At 40.8% G+C, this 23,222-nt stretch overlaps 2 protein-coding genes and 1 non-coding gene across 3 annotated transcripts; all 3 read left to right on the forward strand.

Annotated features, from left to right (window-relative positions):
* The first annotated feature begins 6,341 nt into the window (after window positions 1-6,341).
* LOC146567327 (glycine--tRNA ligase-like) lies at window positions 6,342-15,308 on the forward strand. The gene is made up of 17 exons (XM_085287095.1): window positions 6,342-6,650; window positions 7,092-7,193; window positions 7,929-8,031; window positions 8,139-8,280; window positions 8,608-8,696; window positions 9,570-9,646; window positions 9,749-9,894; window positions 9,980-10,129; window positions 10,227-10,389; window positions 10,484-10,648; window positions 10,731-10,843; window positions 10,947-11,087; window positions 11,169-11,254; window positions 11,332-11,441; window positions 11,729-11,822; window positions 11,909-12,099; window positions 13,155-15,308. The coding sequence occupies exons 1-17, from the start codon at window positions 6,399-6,401 to the stop codon at window positions 13,278-13,280; spliced, it is 2,250 nt and encodes a 749-aa protein (XP_085143221.1). The 5' UTR covers window positions 6,342-6,398; the 3' UTR covers window positions 13,281-15,308.
* Window positions 8,394-8,530, forward strand: LOC146567328 (small nucleolar RNA SNORA84). Its single transcript, XR_014893980.1, has one exon. It is a non-coding gene; the product is annotated as a small nucleolar RNA SNORA84 (small nucleolar RNA).
* A 76-nt stretch (window positions 15,309-15,384) lies between the features above and the next one.
* On the forward strand, window positions 15,385-23,199 carry LOC146567329 (glycine--tRNA ligase-like). The gene is made up of 17 exons (XM_085287096.1): window positions 15,385-15,542; window positions 16,932-17,033; window positions 17,179-17,281; window positions 17,413-17,554; window positions 17,625-17,713; window positions 18,317-18,393; window positions 18,476-18,621; window positions 18,705-18,854; window positions 18,929-19,091; window positions 19,227-19,391; window positions 19,501-19,613; window positions 20,406-20,546; window positions 20,632-20,717; window positions 20,844-20,953; window positions 21,038-21,131; window positions 22,212-22,402; window positions 22,496-23,199. The coding sequence occupies exons 1-17, from the start codon at window positions 15,498-15,500 to the stop codon at window positions 22,607-22,609; spliced, it is 2,031 nt and encodes a 676-aa protein (XP_085143222.1). The 5' UTR covers window positions 15,385-15,497; the 3' UTR covers window positions 22,610-23,199.
* Window positions 23,200-23,222: the final 23 nt, after the last annotated feature.

Consider the following 23,222-nt stretch of genomic DNA (forward strand, 5'->3'; position numbering starts at 1 on the left):
GTAACCATGCTGGGGCACTTTGCATAGATAACTCATCAAAGGCAAATACAAATGTTGCAGTAAATATATCTGTGTAAGAACCTGTTAGAAACAGGCTATCATAATCATAACCACACTGGATGGATTACAAGTTCATCATGCTAACAGACTGTAATACAAGGGTGCCAAACATAAGGCCCAGGGGCCTGAACCAGCTCAGCACAGACTGTCCCACTGGATAGCTTCTTTTATTTACTACAGCAGCATTTCTTTATCATGTAGGAAAACTACATGTGAGGCACTGTTTACAATAACAGAGAGGGGAATTTCACTGGTTTGGCCCACTTGAGATCAAAGTGGGCTGTATGTGGCCCACAAAGAAGAATGAAGAAAACCAAACCAATGTCTTCATTAAAAATGGTAAAAATGCTTTGATGTTGTCTAAAATCACTTTGCATCCTTTCTGTTTGGAAAAAAAAAGATACTCAACTGTTTTTAATCATGTTCATAACTATCCATTCTTCTATAAACTTTTTAGTGTGCAGTTATACCTGTTAATAAGCTGCCAGAAAACACATTTGCTCGATGGTCAATTAGGGGCTTTTTCTGATGAATGAAAAGCCTCTAGACTAGAACACTGTCTTTGAGTCACCCCTATTTTCTTTATATGGGAAAGTGGGAAATAAGGGCATTGATTTACATGTGCGAAAGCAAAAACAGAGTTTGTATAAGCTTGAAAGTGAATATTCTGTGCATCCACCTTTATTCTTCAACACAGCCAGAACTCTCTTTGGCAAACTTTCTTGTCATTTCTTTAAGTAGTCTTCAGGAATAGTTCTCCAGGCTTTTTGAAGGACAGTCAAAGCTCTTCTTTGGATGTCGGCTGCCTTTTCTTCTGTTTCCTTTCAGGATGATCCCACATTGTTTCAATAATGTTAAGGTCCGGGCTCTGTGGAGGCCAATCTATGACTGATAGTGTTGCATTTTGTATTTTTCTGTCCAGGTATGCTTTTACTGCATTGTCAGTCTGTTTGTGTCATTGTCGTGCTGAAAAATGAAGCCTAATCATAATCTAAAGGCACTTTTCCGTGTTCATGATTTCAGTTTTGAGAATATCCACAACACCACTGTCTGAAATATAGTCATAAACCATGACAGAGCCTCCACCGTCTTACAGATGCCTGTAAACTGTAGCGTCTCACCTTTTTCCTGAATTCCTCTGTGCATGCTGACGATGATTTGAACCAAAATTTTCAAATTAGGATTCAAGACTCCATCAGACGTGTTGTCATTGATTTTCAGTCCAGTTTACACTGGTTCAGCTCTTGAATTAGGTGCCTTTTGTATGTTTGGATGATTAACAGTTCAGTACAAAGTTTATGATTATCTGTTAAAATTCTGTAGAGTTGGTGGAGAACAAATTAGAGTGAAAAAAGTATATTTAGGACTTTGGTTTGGCCAAACAGAAACTTTACAGAAAATACAAGTCCCAGTTAAGCTTCAGTTAACTTATGCTTGAACTACTTAGATGTTACCATATTAAATTAAAAAGTAATAATATTGCAGTGTTTTGCTCATAGCTTGTAATCGCTGCCCCCAAGGTTCTCAAATGTAATTATTTCCAATTTCAGCAATGATGCTATGAGGGAAACGACACTGATTACTGAGTGAAGTTACTCTAATTAATGGCGTTCAACATCCCATGATATCAGTTCATAAACATAAATATATACAGGAAAAATTATAGGAACATGTATTTCCAAAGCAGATCAGTTCACGGGTGTAGCACTGCTTAGCATCTCATATCACATGAAACACTACAAATAAAACCACAACGATTAACTGTTACACTTGCTCGACTCATGCAATTATATACAGTTCTTCATCTGCAGGTAATCAGAGAGCTGTATCACATAAATATAATGTTCAGCACATAAATATTACACGTAAGTACCTCCTTGTTAATCTTCTGCATGTTCTATTAAAAAGAAATCAGTTTACTGTGGCCCTGAAGCAGCAGCCAAAGAAAGTCAGTCCAGAATAAATAGTGCATAAAGAACTTTAAAGCTTATTCAGGGCCACAGATTAGGCTCTGCAATAACAGCTGCAAGACACAAGTACTTGGAGAGTGGAGCGTGCCAGCAGGATAAAGATATATGCATGACTGACCAATACTACGGTGAAATATGAGAACAAACACTGGTGGAGTCACTTTTTGATCATGGACATCAAACGCTGTTAGCCTCTGACATTTCTCTGTCTGAGGCGGGGGGAAATGGCACCGCTATCCAGCACCAGATTTCTGTTGATGAATAATTAAAATAAATATCTTCTTGATATTAACTTTGATAGGACACAGATGATCTTTTTCAATGCCTTCAAATGCGCTGTCAGACTGCGGGGTGCTTGAATGTTTTATGAGTGTGGGTGTAGTTCAGTAAGGAGCTGGTATCACTGAATAATCTCTCTCGCTCTGCATGAGTCTCTCTGTGTCTGCACGTTCTTGAGCCATTCAGGTTGCTCTTAAACCTGTATATACCTTTCAGCATTGTATAAACAGTGGCACAGTGAAGCGTGTAAAGGGACACACAGTAGCCTGAATCCTGCAATGTAAGGCAGCACATTTGTATTAAAGCTGCAACTGGACCAAAGACACTTTTGTATAAACTGGGACACTCAGAGTTGCAGGTGCTTTATACAGAAAATGTACAAGTCCAATTGCAAAAATATGGGACCCTATCTAAAATGTATGGCATAGACAAACAGAATTCAGTGATGTGCAAATCTCATAACATCAAATGTTTCAACTCAGACATTTTCCTGTTCCATGAAAAAAATATTAGATCATTTTGAATTCGATCATAGCAACATGTCTTAAAAAAGTTTAGACAAGGCCCCAAATCAATATATATATATATGAATCGATAGTTCACCGTGCTATCCATACATGCAGGTTAAACCTCTATCATACAAGAAAAAGCCATGTGTGAACATGATCTTTCTCTCTCTCATTTAAAATGGTCTAAGGGAAGGAGGAATGGGACTATTCAGCTTGTTATCGGCTCTCAGTTTAAAAGCCTTCATCTCTGATGGTATGTGGGTACATAAGTGCCTATGGAGCTGGCAGATTGCACATCTGGAACTGCACCATCAATGCTGAGGTTTTAGAGCAATATTTGCTCCCATCCAGGCAACATTTTTCAGGGAAAGCCTTACATGTTTCAGCAAGAAATGTTAAACCACATACATGTTAAACAGCTAACTTCATATAGAAGAGTCCAGGTGCTGGACCTTTTAACAACTGAAAACATCACGAAACAAAAAATACAACAAAAAAGACCCGGGACTCCCCAAAGTCCAGCAGCTGGTTTGTTCAGTTCCCAAACATTTAGGCTGCTACACAACAGTAAACATAACTCTGTTCCTTCCGTTTCCTGTGTTCTATGGTACCATTAATAATATATGTTTTTGTAAGATTTGTAAATCATTGCATTTTGTTTTTATTTACATTTTAAACAGCATCCCTGCTTTTTTGGTCATTGGTAATTGATATATAAATTATATATGCATATTCAGGTCTGGGCTCATATTAGATGAGAACTATAAGAAATTTCTTGTGTCCACATGTCAGGTGATGTTGCTTTATATCATCTGCAGAACGCACCGTAAAAATTTCAAAAATCAGCCAATATTTCCCACATATTTCATTTACATACAGTTTGTCTGTGAAGGTTCTCAGTCATCCAGGTCATCGTAGTCTATGGAGCTTGGAAAGAAAAACATTTGGACTTCTTTAAGTTGCTTGAAGACGTTTCACCTCTCATCCAAGAAGCTGAAGAAGAACTGAAGAAGTTGATGAGATGGATACTTCTCAGATGAGAGGTGAAACAAACTTAAAGAAGTCCACATGCTTTTCTTTCCAAGCTCCTTAGACTATATGTACAGTTAGGTCCATAATTTGTTGGACAAAGACACAACGTTTGTAGTTTTGCCCCTGCACAGCACCACGGTGGATTTTAAATCAAACTATCAAGATGTGATCAAAGTGCAGACTTTCAGTTTTAATTAAAACAACAGCACTGCATTAACTGTTTAGGAATTGCATACATATTTATAGACAGTCCCCCCATTTTTAGACTAAAAAGTAATAAGCAGTAATAAGCAGTTTCATGACCAGGTGTGGCCCGTTCCTTTGTTATTTATGACAGATGAAGCAGAAGTGGTACCTGAAGTTGTCTCATTATATTTATTGATTTCACTGTAATTTTAATTATTTCCATTTTCTCACACCGATGGCCGAAACCCGTTAATCACATAGTACATGAAACTTTTCATGGCTTTTCGTGAATTTCATTTATGCTAAATTTTATGAGTTTTCAGCCTGTTCAGTCCCTCAAAGTGTATTTACAAAAGAGGAGAAGTCCTTAAGATATAAGAGACCTCAGTGTCCTGGAGATTTATTTTACCTGGGAGTAACCAGAGATTTTATGGGAAGACTTTGGTGTCACCGATCTGTAGTATGACTACTACAGAACTATAAAATGTAAGACTTCTACCCCAGTTTAGGGCCTTGGCTCTCTGAAGAAAAAGGAGGCATGAAGCTGACTTCCCTGGCTACTCTTGAATTTGGGTATTCTCACGTCTAGTTGGAAAGAAAAGGTCGCACAGATCACGCTTTGGACTGTATTGGCTCATTAGTTTACCTTTGCTGCCACCTAGTGGAATAGATATAAACTTGTGATAGACTGAACATAATCTTGAGAGAATATGCAACAAAAAGAATATTCTGTATATCTTATTTTGTAACTAATCTAATGAAATATTCCTTTATGGATTAAGTGTTATCACGGTTTTTCGGCATTAGGACTATTTGTTATGTTATTTTCATTCTAATATGTCATCTTTGGCCACTTGATCCTATACTTTGAATGTAACTGCAATATCCAAGCAGTAGCCGACTGTTTTAATAGTTTTACATACTGAAGACCATTGTTATTCCAGGAACCGATTCTACCGGCTTTAAATGGCTTTGAATATTTATTTGTAAAAAGACTGAATATTTTGCATATCACAGAGGGGAAAGCATGTAAAAAGTTAAATTTACATAGCCACATAGCCCAGCATGAAAACCTAAACTCCTATCTGTTTACAGTAAAGCAAGAAGCAGATGAAGCATGCAGGTTTAAAAAAAAAAAAGAAGTAGGATCTGCACTGAAAAGACCTTGACAAGTCATCCAGTATCAATCAAATGCCAGTAACTTTTCTTATTGATGAGTGAGTGCTAAATGATGGAAACCCTGCAGGTCACATCTTGTCATTCCTCTGCAGAATAAGGGCACATTTTAGTGAGAATGAGATGATGAGATTTGAGCCCCAAGGGACACATGAAGTGTCTGGCATTTGTCTTATTGGAAGAGTGATCTGCTCCTCACCCTTGCAAAAAAAAAAAAAAAAAAAAAAGCCAATTGTGCAAAAGACATCAAAAAAATCTTGTAAAAATATGGATTCACACAGATCTAAAAGAAGAAGAAGAAGAAGAAGAAGAAAAAGAAAGAGGGATCTGAGGTCTGATAAGTTTGTTTTTCCTTCTTTTCTTGTGAGAAGAGTGGAAGATAGAAAGAGGGTCTTCATGGGCACAACTCCACAGTATCCACAGAGAGACACAAGGTTACCATTTCTGAATGACTGTAATGATTTAATCCTGGCCCATACCCTACAATAAACAGACTGAAATCGGCTAATAGCAGTTTTAGTTATTCTTTTCTCTCGGAAAATGTCATTATTTTTGTCAATAACTGAAATAAATGCTTGTAGATCTGTATGAGCTGATAATAGATTTGTTGATGAATGCCGGCCCATAGACAAATAAATTCACATTTACTGAATACAGTGGATATTTTTCTCCTTTTTTTGCTTCCTCGTAGGGGGCTTGTCTGATTGCTGGGGTCTGTAATGTTGTATGGTCTTTAGCTTGGAATAGAAAGTGTCTCGCGGGAACTGTTGTTGTGATTTGGCGCCAAATAAATAAAACTGGAGTGAATTGAATTGAATTTTGTGCACACATATTAATTAGCTAGATCAAAAGGGCAACGGATATAACTGGGTGATGGAACAGTAATCCAGAATATATACTTTAGAATTAAGTTGTTATCTTAGCTGACAAAAAATATGTGTCATAACTAATTTTTATTTCAGTTTATTTTATTCATTTTTAAATTTTTATTTATAATGGGTTTTTTTTTATTTTATTTATTTATTTATTTATTTTTTACCCCTCAGCATGTGTGACGAATCTGCCGAGAGTGTACAATGGGCACACAGCGTACGTGTGGCGTAGAGAAAGTGCTTCCCGGCGGCGGAAGCAGTGTTTACTTGCTCTCAGAGATTTCATCATTCTCTTTCTCGCATTACTCCGGTCCATGCTTCTTCGCGGCACAGCATCAGCACTGCTGAGGACCACCACTGAGATTTTCCGCTCCTGCCCGGTGTCCACGGTCCGGTTTGTTCGGCAGTCGCTTCGCTACCCGCGTAAAAACCGGCCGTTTTCAACGTCGGTGTGCTTGTGTAAGAAGAAGAAAACAAGCCTGTGGCTGCAGCTGGCGGAAGGACAAACCATGGACGGCAACATTGAAGAGATTCTCGCCCCTTTGAGGCTTGCAGTGAAAGAACAGGTAATTGGGACTTATCGCCTTATCTTTATCGTTATAGATAAAGAGTGTTTGTTCTCAGTGTGATTAAATATATTTTAGTACCGCCCACTCTGTCACATTAGCCTTCTCGCTCGTAAGGCTAGCCGGCTAACACGACCCGGCTGCTCGCTGTCAATGAATCAGTTGCTTTCTAGCTAGCTGCTAACGTTAACTGTCAGTTATGTCTGCGCTCTCTGCCACGTTTCATTGAGCTGCTGCTGTTGCAGCTGCTTTTGCATACACTTGTGGAAAGGGCGTGGTTATGATTGGAAGCCAAATTTGTACTGCTAATAAAACAAAAAACAAAACAAAAAACCTACACAACACTGATCCTTCAGCATATTTTTTGTAAGCATGCCCATACTCGTGTAGTATGGTTTTGTTGGTTTATCTGTGTCTGAAGCCAGCTCACTCTCTGTTTAGGGGGACCTGGTTCGCCAAATGAAACAGGATGGAGCTCCAGATGTGGATATTACTAAAGCTGTAGCAGAACTAAAGGCGAGGAAGAGGACTCTGGAGGCCAAGGTAAGCAAATCAAGTCCACTTGAGCTCATGGTACTCTGGAGTAGTTAAACTTTAGATATATGATATGCTCTTCAAGTGCTTATACACCCCCAGACAGCCAGACCACTCTGAAAATACGATGCTTTTCATTAAAGCTGAGAAGTGTATCATCAGTCCACCTGGCTGGGATGCTGTGAAAACTATATCAAAATGACAAAGAATGATCAAATCTGGGTTTTTGAGATCACTCTGAGTATTTTTAAGCTTTTTTCACAATCTCCTGTATAAGACGATCAGATACTGAGCTATAAAAGATCTTAACATGCCTCACAAAATGATACCTGAGTCAGACCTGACGGGTAAACGAAAGCAAGTAAGAGGGTCCTGGAAGCAAAGCTATTATTATGGTTTTGTATTTTCTAATTATTTTTTTATTTTATTTTGACTTTTTGTTTTTAATTCAGTTTAGTGTCAGTTTGTTTCCAGAGTAGATTTGTGATTCAGTGTCGTTATTGTTTGGAAGTGTTTAATGTATTTTAGTGTAATATGTGGATGGCGTATGTCAGTGCCAAAATTGAGGAAAATCATCACAGATTTGACAATAATAACACACAACCCTCTGAAAGCATTTTCATCTAGTTTTAGTTAACTCTAATATCCATGCCAGGAAGGCTCTGTGTTTTAAGGCCAAGAACAGACTTTAATGCTCAGATGTTGTTGTGATTTTAATCTTGGCACTTTGTATAAAAATTGCAGGAGTTGGCACTGCAACCCAAAGATGACATCGTCGACAGAACCAAGATGGAGGATACCCTCAAGAGGCGATTCTTTTACGACCAGGCCTTCGCTATCTATGGAGGTAAGACCTGGATAGCCAGCAGTGGAAATTAAGCTTTCGGTTAGTGCTTAAGCCAGCGTATGATGGCGTCTTTAAGCGTTCTGTTACCATGCAGTAATGCTCCTCAGGTGTGAGCGGCCTGTATGACTTCGGCCCTGTGGGCTGCGCCCTGAAGAACAACATCCTGCAGGCGTGGAGGCAGCACTTCATCCAGGAGGAGCAGATACTGGAGATCGACTGCACCATGCTGACCCCCGAGTCCGTCCTCAAGTAGGTGCACTGAACCTGTTGTAGTCGTGGTCTCAACATTTGTATTAGGCTTTAATAGGCTGTTTATTTATATTTAATAAAGGGTCATTCAGAAACTGCTAAAAAAAAAAGGCGCCTAGTGGTTCCTAGAGTCAGCTCCAAAGTGCTGAACTGTGGGTTTTTGTTAACGGGCGCACATTGATTTCTGCGATTTTATGCATGGAAGCTGCCACTAATAGCAGCTTTCCATAGCCCGGTTGCAGATACACTGTTGAATGTACGAGTTTCTTTGGGATGCATTTTAAATCCTTGGCATTAATACACTTATTACGTTATTTCTTCCACCAGGACTTCAGGACATGTGGACAAATTTGCAGACTACATGGTGAAAGATGTCAAGAATGGCGAATGCTTCAGGGCTGACCACCTCCTCAAAGGTGAGCATGGTTTGCTTCTAGTTTTCCAGCACCGTGTAAACTAAAGGTGGATCTGTATTATTAATGGGACTCTGCAGACAGGAGGGGCAACTGCTGCTCGTCACCTATTCTGAGTATTGCTGTTGTGCCTGAGGGGGGGATGGAAGTGGCTGGACCAGCAGAAATCACGCAGGGCTTACAAAGTAATACAGCCGCTAGAATCCGAGACACTGGAACTGTACCAAGAGCTTGTGATGGACTGAGGACGTGTCCCAAAAGGCTTTTTATTTTCCCAGATAACACAAAAGTGTGTAATATTTATTAACAGAGGTACTTCAAATTGCATGAGGAACAAAAACAAAACAAGCATGTTTTCGTGAAGCTTTTTAGTTTGCAGCACATTTTCACATATGGTCAGTTTTTTGTATTTCACGTACTGTTTGTTATCGTTATTGCAGCTTACAAAAACCTCGCAACTGTCATGAGTACATATCCCAGAGTTGTGACATTGTACAATGTAAATAAACATGAATGAATTTGCTGCCATTTTAACAGATTATACATTAGGAGATGACATAAATAGTATGTGCAACCAATGTGGAGGACATATAAGGCCTCCTCTGGGTCTGTGGGGTGTGATTGGTTCAGGGGTTGTTGGGTGCCTTAGCCCCGCGGTCTCCTACCAGGTGGAATTAGACTTCACTTGTTGTGCTTCTTTTAATGCACAGTGTTAGCTGAGCACACACGCATTCACTCATACTTTTTATAATGACTATATTTACGTTGAGCACTGTTGTAGGACTCACTGTAGGTGCTGGGGGCAGGCTGGGATGTTGGTGGGAAGTCACAAAAAACAACAAAAACACCACTGTCTGGTTTTTCTGTGTGTTACAGCCCACCTTCAGAAGCTGATGTCTGATAAGAAGTGCACAGCAGAGAAGAAGGCTGAGATGGAGAGCGTCATCACCCAGGTCTGTGTTAATTGAGACAAAATGAGTCATGTTGAAAAACCTTTGTTTCTGATGTGGCTGTAAATCACTGATTTTGCATTTTTTGGGCTTACCGGTTTCCAGTTGGACAACTACACCCAAGAAGAGCTGTCTGACCTTTTCGTAAAATACAGCGTCAAGTCCCCTACCACAGGAAACGAGCTCACACCTCCCATCTCCTTCAACCTGATGTTTCAGACGTCCATTGGACCAGGGGGGAATATGGCAGGGTAAAATGACTCCTCAGCACTGTGCAGAAACGTTTCCTCACATTTGTGTCATTAATTTTGATTTTTAATCAATCTGCATTTGCAGCTATCTGAGGCCTGAAACAGCTCAGGGAATATTCCTCAACTTCAAGCGTCTTTTGGAATTCAACCAGGGAAAACTGCCATTCGCTGCTGCTCAGATAGGAAACTCCTTCAGGAACGAAATCTCTCCTCGCTCTGGACTCATTCGTGTCAGGTGAGGAGGGGGTGTGTCCTCTGGTTCAAATAATATTTTGTTTTTAAGCTGAGAGAGAAAACGGGAATGTGACTGTGTGATATATATTTTTGTGCAGAGAGTTCACCATGGCTGAGATTGAGCACTTTGTGGACCCGAATGAAAAGGATCATCCCAAATTCCCCAACGTAGCTGACCTGGACATCATGTTATACTCCTCCAAGGCTCAGACCAGCGGCCAGTCTGCACAGATCATGAAGCTGGGAGACGCTGTAGAGCAGGTGGCCATAACACTGGAACACCAATGATGATGTCAAATCCAAAATAGTCAGTTTAAGATGAAAAGCAACAAAAAATGTATCTTGTCTCACTTAGGGAGTGATCAACAACTCCGTCCTGGGATATTTCATCGGGAGGATCTACCTCTACCTTACTAAAGTTGGTATTGCCAAAGACAAGCTGCGTTTCCGACAGCACATGGACAACGAGATGGCTCACTACGCCTGTGACTGCTGGGATGCCGAAGCCAAAACCTCCTACGTACGTCCCACTGCAGCGTTTCCTCACAGCTTTATCAGCTTCTTTGTATGCTGATGCTCAAAGTAATGTTTGTCCCCTGCAGGGCTGGATCGAGATCGTAGGCTGCGCTGACCGGTCCTGTTACGATCTGCAGTGCCACGCACGAGCCACCAAGGTCCCTCTGGTTGCTGAAAAGCCTCTAAAAGAACCCATATCCTTAAATCAAAGTAGAAACACAACTTCAGAGAAAGTCCCAAAACACGAAAGAGCCTTTTGATGTTGGTGATCGGTGTTTCTCCTTAACTTCTCCACACAAAACTGTAAATGTCGTCCAGTTTGAGCCCAATAAAGGAGCCATTGGGAAGGCCTATAAAAAGGATGCAAAGATAGTCATGGAGTACCTCTCTGTGTGTGACGAGTGCTTCATTACAGACCAGGAAAAGCTGCTCAGTGAGAGTGGGTGAGTGCTGTGGCTAATCATCATACTGATGGTTGTTTCAAGTACATTTTCAGGAAAGAGTTTCAAATTTGTGCTCCTCAGAGAGTTCACCATCGAGACAGAAGGCAAAGCGTTCAAACTCACAAAGGACATGGTCAGCGTGAAGCGATTCCAGAAGACTCTGCACGGTGAGTTTCACTCAAGAGAAACGTGAGGGGAAATGATACCGGAGCAAGCGGTTTTATAATGTCTCTGTCATCCACAGTCGAGGAAGTTGTTCCCAACGTGATCGAGCCCTCGTTTGGCATCGGTAGGATCATGTACACCATCTTTGAGCACACATTCCAGGTCAGAGAAGGCGACGAACAAAGAACGGTAAGTCTGACAACATCGATGTTTCTGCCCTTACAAAATGACACCATGTTCAGTGCTGCTGCACTCATCCTCTTCATCTATTTCTTTATGATTAGATTTTGATCTGGAACATTGAATCCTTGTGATTGATTTATGTGTATTTTACTAACAAGTTAAAGAGTAGCACTTAATTTCATTTGCCTGATTTTGTTATATTGTTGTAGCTCCTTACAGAGTTGAGTATTTTTGCATGCTTTGTTTTATTTTTGCTGGTTTTCTTTAATGATGCGTCTTCATTTTCACTGCAGTACTTTAGCTTCCCTGCTACTGTCGCTCCTTACAAGTGCTCCGTCCTGCCTCTGAGTCAAAACCAAGAGTTCATGCCTTTTGTGAGGGAATTATGTAAGTGATTCCAAAATCAAACATCCTATTTCAGTCAAAGAAGAAAAATGGCACTTTCTCCAACTGCTTTTTTCTTTTCTTTTTAGCGGAGGCGCTGACCAGAAACGGCGTATCTCACAAGGTGGACGACTCTTCAGGATCCATCGGGAGGCGCTACGCCAGGACGGATGAGATCGGAGTGGCGTTTGGAATCACCATTGACTTTGACAGTGTGAACAAAACGCCTCACACAGCCACTCTGAGAGACCGTGACTCTATGAGGCAAATCAGGGCCGAGGTACTGCTTCACTTCACTCCATTTTTACATGTGTTAGGGCTGCGTAGGTAAACTCTAGGGCGGTGCTTTTGTCACAGCACAGAAAAACATAAAAAACTGAGCAACCATGGTAGTGATTTTCATAACCTTTCAGCTCATTCATTCATTTTGTGTGGTTTGGTATGAAAAATGGTCTCCAACACATAGGCTGTACAGTAGAATTGGTGTTTAATGTATTCCATTTATATAGCGCCTTGCTGTTCATCCATGGGATAGTTGCAGGAAGTTGATTGTAAGTGATGACATCCAACAATGATGGCGACCGATAAAGAGAAAGCTCTCTGTGTGAGTCTGTGACAGCTGTGCAGCAGGATTTTTCATTAACAGTATGGCGTTAAACCTCCCACCTAAACCTTTCTGTTCAGCCACGTATTTTAAAATTTACCGTAAGCTTTTATGTCTGTTACTTTAAAAAAAAAAATCAGATCAAATGATTCTATAAGTGACGACCAAAGAGAAATACATTTAAGGCCCAATGAGTTTCATCCTTTGCTTGTGCTTCACCTCTCCACAATTCATGAAATTCAGCTTGGTGCTGTTTGATTGTCATGTTGAAACAAAAGAAGGGATAAACAAGCAAACAAAAACACTGAAAATGTGCCTCGACAGAAGAATAACAGAGTGGAAAGATGCGAGGACATGCATGGCTGCAACGAGGCTGAGCTTCTTAGTGTGGCAGCAGATGATGTATTTCAGTCTGTTTCACTCACATTTCATGGAACAGAGATTCCTCTTTTACTCATCAGTACAGCTGCATGCATAAACTGTGCAACAACAACAAAATCAATTGTGTTTTTAGGCTTTAAGTCCATTTTCTCTGGTTTACACTTGTGTTGGGCTCAGAGTGATGCCAAGACACGAGCCATACATATCTTTGGACTTGATTGATAATTCTTTCGACAGTAAAATTACCTGCAACATGACTTAACCCTACTCCAAGTGCATTTCACCTCGAGTTCCACACACACCATATAACACCATTAAGTAAAAACGCTCCTCTTTTTCTCTCCTCACAGGTCGGCGAGCTGCCCGTGATCGTTCGGGATTTGGCCAGCGGCACATTGACCTGGGCGGAAGTGGAGAGCAAGTACCCCATCTTCGAAGGACAGGAGACCAGCAAGAAGGACACGAGCGAAGAGTAGAGTTCTCCTGTCTGCCAGCCACTTCATAATAAATCCACAGACTCGTTGCTTATGCACCGCCGCGACGATTGCCGCGACTGGATTGTGACGAGCTGTAGTGGCGCACAGAGCCCTCTTTGTGATCCACACCACTGCAATCACTAAATTGTCATGTATTTATCATATCTTAACAGTTGTGGTAAAGCTTGCACAGGACTGTTGTTTCATTGACGAGCAGCATTTCATCCATGCACGACCATGCCAATACGATGTTAAAAGGGAGAAATGTAATCAGGGTGTTTTCAGTGGAAGGAAGCGTCCACCATTCCAGTTTCAGGCAGATCTGATTGAGATATTTAACAGTTTCAATAAAAAGAGTCGGCACTTACAGGACACGGACAAACAGCTGTGATATTTTCTTCTTGTTTTTGAGCCACTGCTGCTCAGCGATTGCTTTTAATCTCAAAAATGTCTTCTTAAGCTTACGGTAATTCAGGAGTTTTTAAGATGACCTCCAAAACTAAAATCTTAATGCTCGGAAATTAAAACCATGTTTTGAATGTTTGCTTTTTTCCCCTCCAGTGGAAAAAATGTGGACTAAAAATGTCCAACGCATCAGTTTTATTAGTTTGAACATAAACGGTGTATCAGAGCCAACATGAATGAAACAAGTAAATCCAGTATGATTTAAAAACAGAATAGTCAGCGAAATTGTTTTTAGCACGTGACAAGTTGATGTGTTTAACGCAGCGTACCGATTCATGTTTCATGTGTATGACAGATATTCTGCTTCCTACCATGATTATATTGTTTTTGTTAAAAGTGGGATTCTTTTATTTTTTTGCCTCATAGCTCAACATCATATCTGAGAATTCAAAGCAAAGCAGCAGCCGGCACAGTGGCGTTGTGATTAGCAGGCCTAACAGTAAGTAGGTCCTGGGTTCAAATTCACTGGTTCCCTGGGATCTTTCTGTATGAGTACTCCGGTTTACTTCCAAAGATGCACTTAGAGTTGATTTTTAACCTATTCTAAATTGTTTGGGCGTACCCTGCCTTCTGCCCTGTGACAACTGGGATATGCTCCAGTGTTCCCTCCACCCCCATGATGCTTGGAGAATTGGAAGAAGATGGGTGGAAAATAAAGGACTGATAGTATTATTTTTCACCATTAGCTGGCACCACTGATTCACTGTTACTTCCACTACTAGCTCATTTTTATTTAATTTTTTTCTATTAAGGGCCTGTTAAATTCTCAAAGGTGGGTAAAGGTAAACAGGTTTTTGCGATCCTACATGCACAATAAGGCACCACTGTTAAGGTGAAGTTACAAAGGCTTTAAAGTGTGGGCTCTTCCTTTATTACTGCATTTATTTACTACATTTATTACTTAGAAAAAGCAAGGCCTAATGCACAAACATCCTAAATGGATATTTGTTTAGCTGGTTAGTCAGATTACTTTGCCTCTTTATTCCAAAAACTAATAATTCTGCCACATGTACAGATCAAGAGTTTGGAGCCTTTTTCACCTCAGTTAACCATGAGACTGTGCCTTCTACCAAAGCTTCTTTCAGCTGCTTCCTCGTTCACAAAGGGGGTCATCACAGTGCACTGACTGTCAGACTTGATCTGACATGTTCACACCAGATGTTACTTTGCTACTAAATAATTGTTAAGGATAAAGCGTCTCAGAGACACAGAGAGTGAGCAGGATGAGATTTCTGACTTCCAGGCATCACTGATGTTCCGTTATACTTGTTTAGGACAAATTTTCCAAAACACTTTCTTGCAGAGTTAAGCACACTGGCTTCAAGTTCACTGTGTACAATAATCAAATAGTTTCACGTTGTGCATTTATGCCCCATGCTATTTATTTATTAAATGTGTCATGTCAAATGAAAACATCTTTTAGTGTTGTAGTCAGAGCTCATACTTGGATGGAGGAACAAAAGAGCCACATCATGTTATTTCTATCCTGGGGCCATTGTTCTGCACAGTGTATGTATTACTAGGCTGTTAATGCTAATGACTAAACAATACTGTTGACAGAAAGTCAGGACCAGTGTGGTTTCGTTTTCAACCTGGAATGGAGAATTAATTTGAGCTTCCTGGATGATGCAACACAACAACCTCGTTGCCAGAGTCGGATTATAAAAGAGAAGAAAACATTTCCCTCTCTGTGTCTCAGACTGAAGGAAGCTTGAAGCAGACTTTAACAAGAGCAACCTGTTGAGTGTCAGCATGGAAGAATTACTGGCTCCTTTTAGGCAGGCTGTGCGGGAACAGGTAGGTTTTTCATCTGAAGATCATGCTCGTTTTCCAGATTTCTTTTCTCAAACAAACAACAGCAGCTCTTCAACAAGCGTTATTCTTGTTACTTTTTAATCATAGTTGGTTTCGCTAAATAGATCATGATCATTTCAAGTATCTGCCATTTCTGTTTTCACATGTATCAGAGCATTGCTTAGCCCAGGGGTCTGCAACCTTTAACACCCAAAGAGCCATTTGGACCTGGTTTCCACGCAAAAGAAAACACTGGGAGCCGCAAATACTGTTTGACATCTAAAATGAAGATAACACTGTATATATTGTTTTTTACCTTTGTGCTTTGTGTGAACAACTAAGGTGTGTTTATGAAATCCTTTAAGTGCTAATGAGAAAATTACATTTTATTTATGTAATTAACACATTTTGAACTCTTAAAGAAATATAACAAAAGGAAAGACACCCAGCTGAACGAAAATGATCCATGTAGCAAACAAAAACCGTTGTGAGCCGCCGCCCTTATATCGCCTTTGGGCTTTTGGAGCGTTGACCTGGCTTTTAAAAAATAATTGGGAAAAAAAGCACTATGCTGCTAAAAAATGAAAAATAGATATTTGCAATATTCTGCCTAAATATGTATTTTACCTGGTCAATGTGTGTGGCGGGGCGTGGTCTGCATCACCGCTGCAGGGGAGACGGACGCACCTGAGCGGCACCCGCAGTCACGCCTCGCGGTCTGTGCTCTCTATGCTGTTGTGTTGGTGTGTGTTGGTGTGTGAGCTGAAAAGCTACAGCCGGCTGTATGCGTACAGCAACCGTGTGTGAAAAGTGGTCAATAAAGAGATGCTGAAAAGCGTGTTCATACAAACATCGTCGGGTGTTGGCCGTGATGTGTTTACAATGGGACTTCTGCTCCTGAACTTCTGCAAATCAGGGCTGTACGAAGTCACTTTCATCTTTATGCAGGACTGTAAGCTGTCATCTGTGAGGCGTGAGCGGTGTTTCTTTTTAACATAGTTCACGGTGGAGAATAGTTGCTTACATAATGTGGATCCGAAGATCCATAATTGGCCTACCTGGGGTTGAAAGTCTCGATAAATGCACCGCGTTTCCGCGGGTGTGACGCTTATTTTGAGCGATGAAAAAAAATAATGGAATATAATTTTATTTTTATATTTCAATATCACAATAATCTTCCAATTTAGAACTACAAGTTAAAAAAAGATCTAACATAAATAAAATATACTTCAGCTAAATACTTCTAATTTATTTTCCCAAACCTCGCGGAGCCGCACTATAAGGACTAAAGAGCCGCAGGTTGCCGACCCCTGGCTCAGCCTTTGTTACTGAAACTGAAAAACCACTTAATTCGAGTGTGGAGAGGAGGTAAAGTGTAGTTCTGTTCTGCAGGGTGACTTGGTCCGTGAGTTAAGGGAGAAAGGTGCTCCGGAGCAGGAGGTGAGCAAAGCTGCTGCAGAGCTGAAATCACGGAAAAAGACTCTTGAAGCAAAGGTGAGAGTCTCACAGCTCCTGATTGGCCTTTGCACTGATTCTGCTTTCAGTTTGACATGTTTTTCCTCGCGTGCCTCTCTGCTAACTTTTATGACCCCCACTCTGATTAAGAAATAGTGCCTCACACCATCATTTCCCATTACAGGAACTGGCTCTGCAGCCCAAAGAGGACACAGTGGATCGAGTGAAGATGGAAGATACATTGAAGAGGAGGTTCTTCTATGATCAGGCATTTGCCATATATGGAGGTAAGGTAGCAGAAAGGAAGGATAACAGAAGCTGATACAGGAAAAGCTGAAAAACCAAGAAAACACTTGTGGAAATGCTTCATTTTTAAATCAATATTTATTTTATTTAAAAAAAACTACTTGTCCCTCAGGTGTGAGCGGCCTGTACGACTTCGGGCCTGTGGGCTGTGCTCTGAAGAACAACATCCTGCAGGTGTGGAGGCAGCACTTCATCCAGGAGGAGCAGATCCTGGAGATCGACTGCACCATGCTGACCCCCGAGCCCGTCCTCAAGTAGGTAAGCACAAATTCAAGTTTGGCTTCTAATAGATTTGTCCTATAACCAGCTCCCCATTTGTTTCAGGACTTCTGGGCATGTGGATAAATTTGCTGACTACATGGTGAAAGATGCCAAGACAGGCGAATGCTACCGGGCAGATCATCTTCTCAAAGGTGGCTTTAAACTTTCTGACAAGGTGTCAGATTTCATGACATGGACAGAAAATGACAGAAAACTAAAGGAACTATGAGAAATACAGAGTAGCATCATAATCTTGCTGATGTTAGACATATTTTGGTGATATTTATTTCCCTGCAGAGCGAGTTCTGAACAGGTTTTTACCTGCCTTGCTGTTTAGTATCTCCTCTGAGGAATTGATTTCGAGCTGCACAGATAACTGATAAGTTTTTTCTTCCACCTGACATCGGTCAAGCAGCTCAACAGACCTTTTAAAAAAGAAAGAAAATGAGAATAATTATTTAACATTTAAACAGAGTGTGTAATAAATACCTATTTTAACCTTGTACTCTTAGTTAAAGGGATATTTCGAGCGATTTTGCACATGAAGATAGTTTTGTGTTGTCTATGGGTTTATTTGTATGACATTTAACCTTTTTATATTGTACATTTTATATAAAGGACTTATTGACTGGCTGGTTTTCTTAGATCTCATTATTGGCTAAAACCAAACAGACAAACACATCAATGAAACAATAATCTAAAAATGTGCGTGTTAATCCTTGCATCTATCTTCTTTTTCGTTTTATTCCTCACAGCTCACTTAAAGAAACTGATGTGTGAGGAGAAGTGCTCAGCGGGGCAGGTGAATGAATTGGAGGATGTCATCACACAGGTGTGTGCCTCGCAAACACACATGCACCGGTGTGTTGGTGAAGAAATAATCCTGTGATGCATTTGTGGTCCCTCTGTTTCAGATGGATAACTACGCTCAGCAGGAGCTGGCCGATCTATTTGTGAAATACAACGTCAAGTCTCCTGCCACAGGAAATGACCTCACACCTCCTGTCTCCTTCAACCTCATGTTTCAGACGTCCATCGGGCCTGGAGGGAACATGCCTGGGTACTCATATCTGCACTTGCAACATTCCTTTCAAGGTTTATTATTTTGCTGTGTTGAAATTGTGCACGTCGGTATTTCTGCAGCTACCTGCGACCTGAAACAGCTCAGGGAATGTTCCTCAACTTCAAACGTCTGTTGGAGTTCAACCAGGGAACGCTTCCCTTTGCTGCTGCTCAGATCGGAAACTCCTTCAGGAATGAAATATCTCCTCGCTCTGGACTCATTCGTGTTAGGTAATGCTTAGAATGAATTATTGCTGCCTTCCAAAAGGGATGTTGGGTGAAATATCAGCATTTCCTGCTTGCAGGGAGTTCACCATGGCTGAGATCGAGCACTTTGTGGACCCAAATGAGAAGGTCCACCCTAAATTCTCCAATGTGGCCGACCTGGAGATCATGCTGTTCTCCTCCCAGGCTCAGACAAGCGGACAGTCAGCACAAATGATGAGGCTGGGAGATGCTGTGGAGCAGGTAGGTGTCGTTTTACTGACATACCTTAGAGCACCAAAACTATAGCATAGATGAAAGATGAATGGTTAGAAGCAAGTTTGGTATTTAATTCAGTATTTGACGCACATCTTTACATTCACTGTCTCTCTGCTGCAGGGAGTCATCAACAACTCTGTGCTGGGCTACTTCATTGGAAGAATCTACCTGTATCTGATCAAAGTGGGACTATCCAAAGACAAAGTGCGCTTCCGTCAGCACATGGAAAACGAGATGGCTCATTACGCATGTGACTGCTGGGATGCTGAGTCCAAAACCTCCTATGTAAATATTTTTTCTTTCCACTAACAGACTTATAAAACCATTTAAAGCATTATAAAGACAGCGTCCAGTTTTATATTTTAGTTGCACCTTTGTGTTTTTTCTTCTTCAGGGTTGGATTGAAATTGTGGGCTGTGCGGATCGCTCCTGTTACGACCTTTCGTGTCACTCCAGAGCTACCAAAGTCCCTCTGGTGGCAGAAAAGATGCTAAAAGAGCCCATATCCTTCTGTGGTCCCAGTCCAACAACCTGACTATAATTACACTAAATGTGTCAGGTCAGACCTATAGCCTATTAATAAAATATTTTAAATATCCAACTTTATTTATTTACAATATAGGTTTTTGCCTTTGAACAATTTTCCTTCGTTTCAATTCAATTTTATTTAAAGAGCACCAATTCACACCAACAGCTTTATATTAAAAGGTAAAGACCCTACAGTTGGTAACCGTGGGAAGGAAAAACTCCCCTTTTATCAGCAGGAAACCTCCAGTAGAACCAGCTCAAGCAGGGGGAGTCATTACTGCGACTGCGTGGGGGTGAGGAGGAGTGTTAGATTTCATGCTAAAATCACTCAGGCTGTGGATACAGGTTTGAAAAATGAAGCCTCTGTCTTCAACCTGCATTCTTTGTATTGGCCAGCAGGGGGCTCATGGTTACAAAAAGAGGCAATATAGTTTGAGAAAAGAACCCTACTACACTTTTATGATCTCAGTAAACACTTTTTTTTATGAGTTTATGATCTGAGTAGCCAGTTTTAAGCCCTGTTTGATATAGATGTAGTGTTTATATTGTAAATTAAAGTCCTATTTAGAGTAAAATAGACCTAAACCATGTATAGGATGTGGAGTGTTTCTCAGCCGGGTCTTCTTTCAAACACACAAGATGGCGATGGCCAAAATGCTTAAGCCAAGGCTTCACCAACCAGTGGCTGATGTCTCAGTGGCTTTATCCATCCTTTCTTCATTGTTATGTTTTTTTTCCCAAGTTTTATGCCTTAATTAGTTCATACAAAACAGTAAATGTCATCCAGTTTGAGCCCAACAAAAGTGCCATTGGAATGGCCTACAAAAAGGATGCCAAGCTGGCTCTGGAGTACCTGGCTGTCTGTGATGATTGCTACATCAGCGATCAGGAAAAGCTTCTCAGTGAAACAGGGTAATTAATGACGTTCATGCTCTTAACAACCATAAAGTTCATTTATGAAGCATTTTGTGACTTGATGTTGTGTTTCTGTCTGTAGGGAGTTCAGCTTTGAGACAGACGGCAAAACCTTCAAACTCACTAAAGACATGGTCAGTGTGAAGAGGTTCCAGAAAACCCTGCATGGTAAGAGGTGACATCAATCCTGTTTTTTAATGCCAGAGTAGGCAAATTATTGTGGAAGGGTGGCAAAAACAACAACAACAAAAAAAAACAACAACTCTCAAATGTCTCTATTTTACCCTGTCACAGTGGAGGAGATTATTCCCAATGTAATTGAACCCTCTTTTGGGATCGGCAGAATCATGTACTCGATCTACGAGCACTCATTCCACATCCGGGAGGGGGATGAACAGAGGACGGTAAGAATACTCCACAACAAGAAAACAGATCTGAGTAACAGTTACGTGTTTGTTTTGATTTAAGGTGCTTTATTCTGTGGTCAGTATTTCAGCTTTCCTACCATTGTGGCTCCATACAAATGCTCCATCCTGCCTTTGAGCCAGAACCAGAACTTTGTGCCATTCATCCACCAGTTAGGTGAGTATAGTCTTTCCATTTCAGTAGAGTGTTGGCTGTTACAGTTAAATACTCAAATGCTCTTTTCAATAGTATTTGGTGAATACTATTGAATACTAGAGCCAGGATATAGTTAGCTTAGCTTGGTTTAGCTTTAGTCTGACATTGTCTGCAGCCTGGCCAAATTAAATAGAGGATTTTCTTATTTCCCTTAGTTGATCACTGGGAACAGAGATACACCCCATCATGAATCATGGGGTGTATCTCTGTTCCCAGTGCTTTCTCCAGTAACTAGTTTAACTAATTGTTTTCTGTTTGGTTCTCATGCATTGTTTATGCACAGATCTCTGAATGTCCTGCCACACCAGTTCAATCAGGTTGAGGTGTGGACTTTGACTGGTCCATTGCAACACCTTTATTCTTTACCTTTTGAGCCATTCTGTTATAGATTTGCTGCTGGTTTGGGATCATCGTCCAGTTTCAGCAGAGCTTTAGTTGTCAGACAGATGTCCTCATATTTGATTTTCAGTGACTGCAAGGTGTCCGAGTTCGTTAGCTAAAAACAAGCCAAAATCATCACCCCTCTACCACCGTGCATGACAGTTGCTATGAGGTGCACACGCTGACATGCTGTGTTTTGTTTTCACCAAACATAGCATATGTTTGTCCTGGCAAACCTTCCAAACTAGTCATACTTGTTTAGTCTGTATTGTTATGAAGTTTAACATTTAACATGCTAAGGCTTGCAGAGTCTCAGCTATAGCTCCAGCGGCATTTGCAATTCCTGTGCATGTTGCACGGTCTGACCTTGGGCTGAATTTGCTGGGAATTGTGTTATTACACACCTGAGTGCTCCAGACCAACAAACTGCCAAAGCATCTGCTTTTACATTCTCTTTTTCAGATTACTGAGTGACTTTGCCAGGGTTATAAGTCATGGTAGGGCTTGGAATACTGAGTATACATGTAGTATTACTTAGCAAGTTTTAGAGGTTGGCAATAGTCTCTTCCTATTTATAGTCTTAATGTTACACCCAGCTAATAGCTATATATTCATACTTAAGCAAATGTAATGGTTTTGTCATCATCTTCCTCCTTGTAGCTGAGGCTATGACCAGAAACGGTGTGTCTTACAAAGTAGACGACTCTTCAGGGTCCATCGGGAGGCGCTACGCGCGGTCAGATGAGATCGGAGTGGCTTTTGGAATCACCATCGACTTTGACACAGTGAACAAGACGCCTCACACGGCCACTCTGAGAGACCGTGACTCGATGAGGCAAATCAGGGCCGAGGTAAACCAGTTAACTGTTTTGATTTTTGAAAGTGCCATATCTGTTTTTTTTTCATTGGTTTTTTGGATACTAATTTACTAAAATATATCACAGATCACAGAGTTGCCAGACATTATACAACATCTGGCTAGTGACACCTTGAAGTGGGCTGAAGTGGAGAGCAAGTACCCCATCTTTGAAGGACAGGAGTCCAGCAAGAAGGAGTAACCATCCATCCACCCATTCATTTCACGAAGTGGGACACACTCTGTACAGGTCCCCAAAACCTATCTCCAATTGGAGATAACATTTGGAGAACAGTGTTGCTCAAGCAAATCACCAACTGACATGTTGAACTGTTCCTATGAAGGAGGAGAACGGTTTAATAATCTATAATTTTCTACATTGTCACGTTTGATTGTCAAATAAACAACAAAATATTTGTCCTACAGTTCGTTTCATTTGCCGCTTAAATGACAAACTGTATTGTATTTTGAGATATTGTCACTAGTTGGCACTGCGTGTTGTTTTATATCTCCCAGTGAGCTGTTGTTAGAATCTGAGACACGGAGCTTCAGGCTGCTCAAATTTGCAGGAGGCTTAGACCATCCCAAAACAGACCTGGCAACATGTAGAATGGAAAATTTTTTTACAGATAAAATATCTGGGTCTTTTTTCTTTTGACAGTAAAAATAGTTCCTCAAATCTTCAAAGTATGTTATGTTAAGCAGTGTGACGCAATGCAGACATGAGTACATGTAACTATGTAAATATAATGAGGGCTTCAACTTCAGACTTTTCAGTATTAAATGTGAAAATATCGACATATGGCTTGCGTGAG

This window comes from Mchenga conophoros, linkage group LG9 (genome assembly GCF_057382185.1).
Source record: "Mchenga conophoros isolate Kocher_MC1m ecotype Shallow Benthic linkage group LG9, M_conophoros_male_GT1.1, whole genome shotgun sequence".
Taxonomy (NCBI): Eukaryota; Metazoa; Chordata; class Actinopteri; order Cichliformes; family Cichlidae; genus Mchenga; species Mchenga conophoros.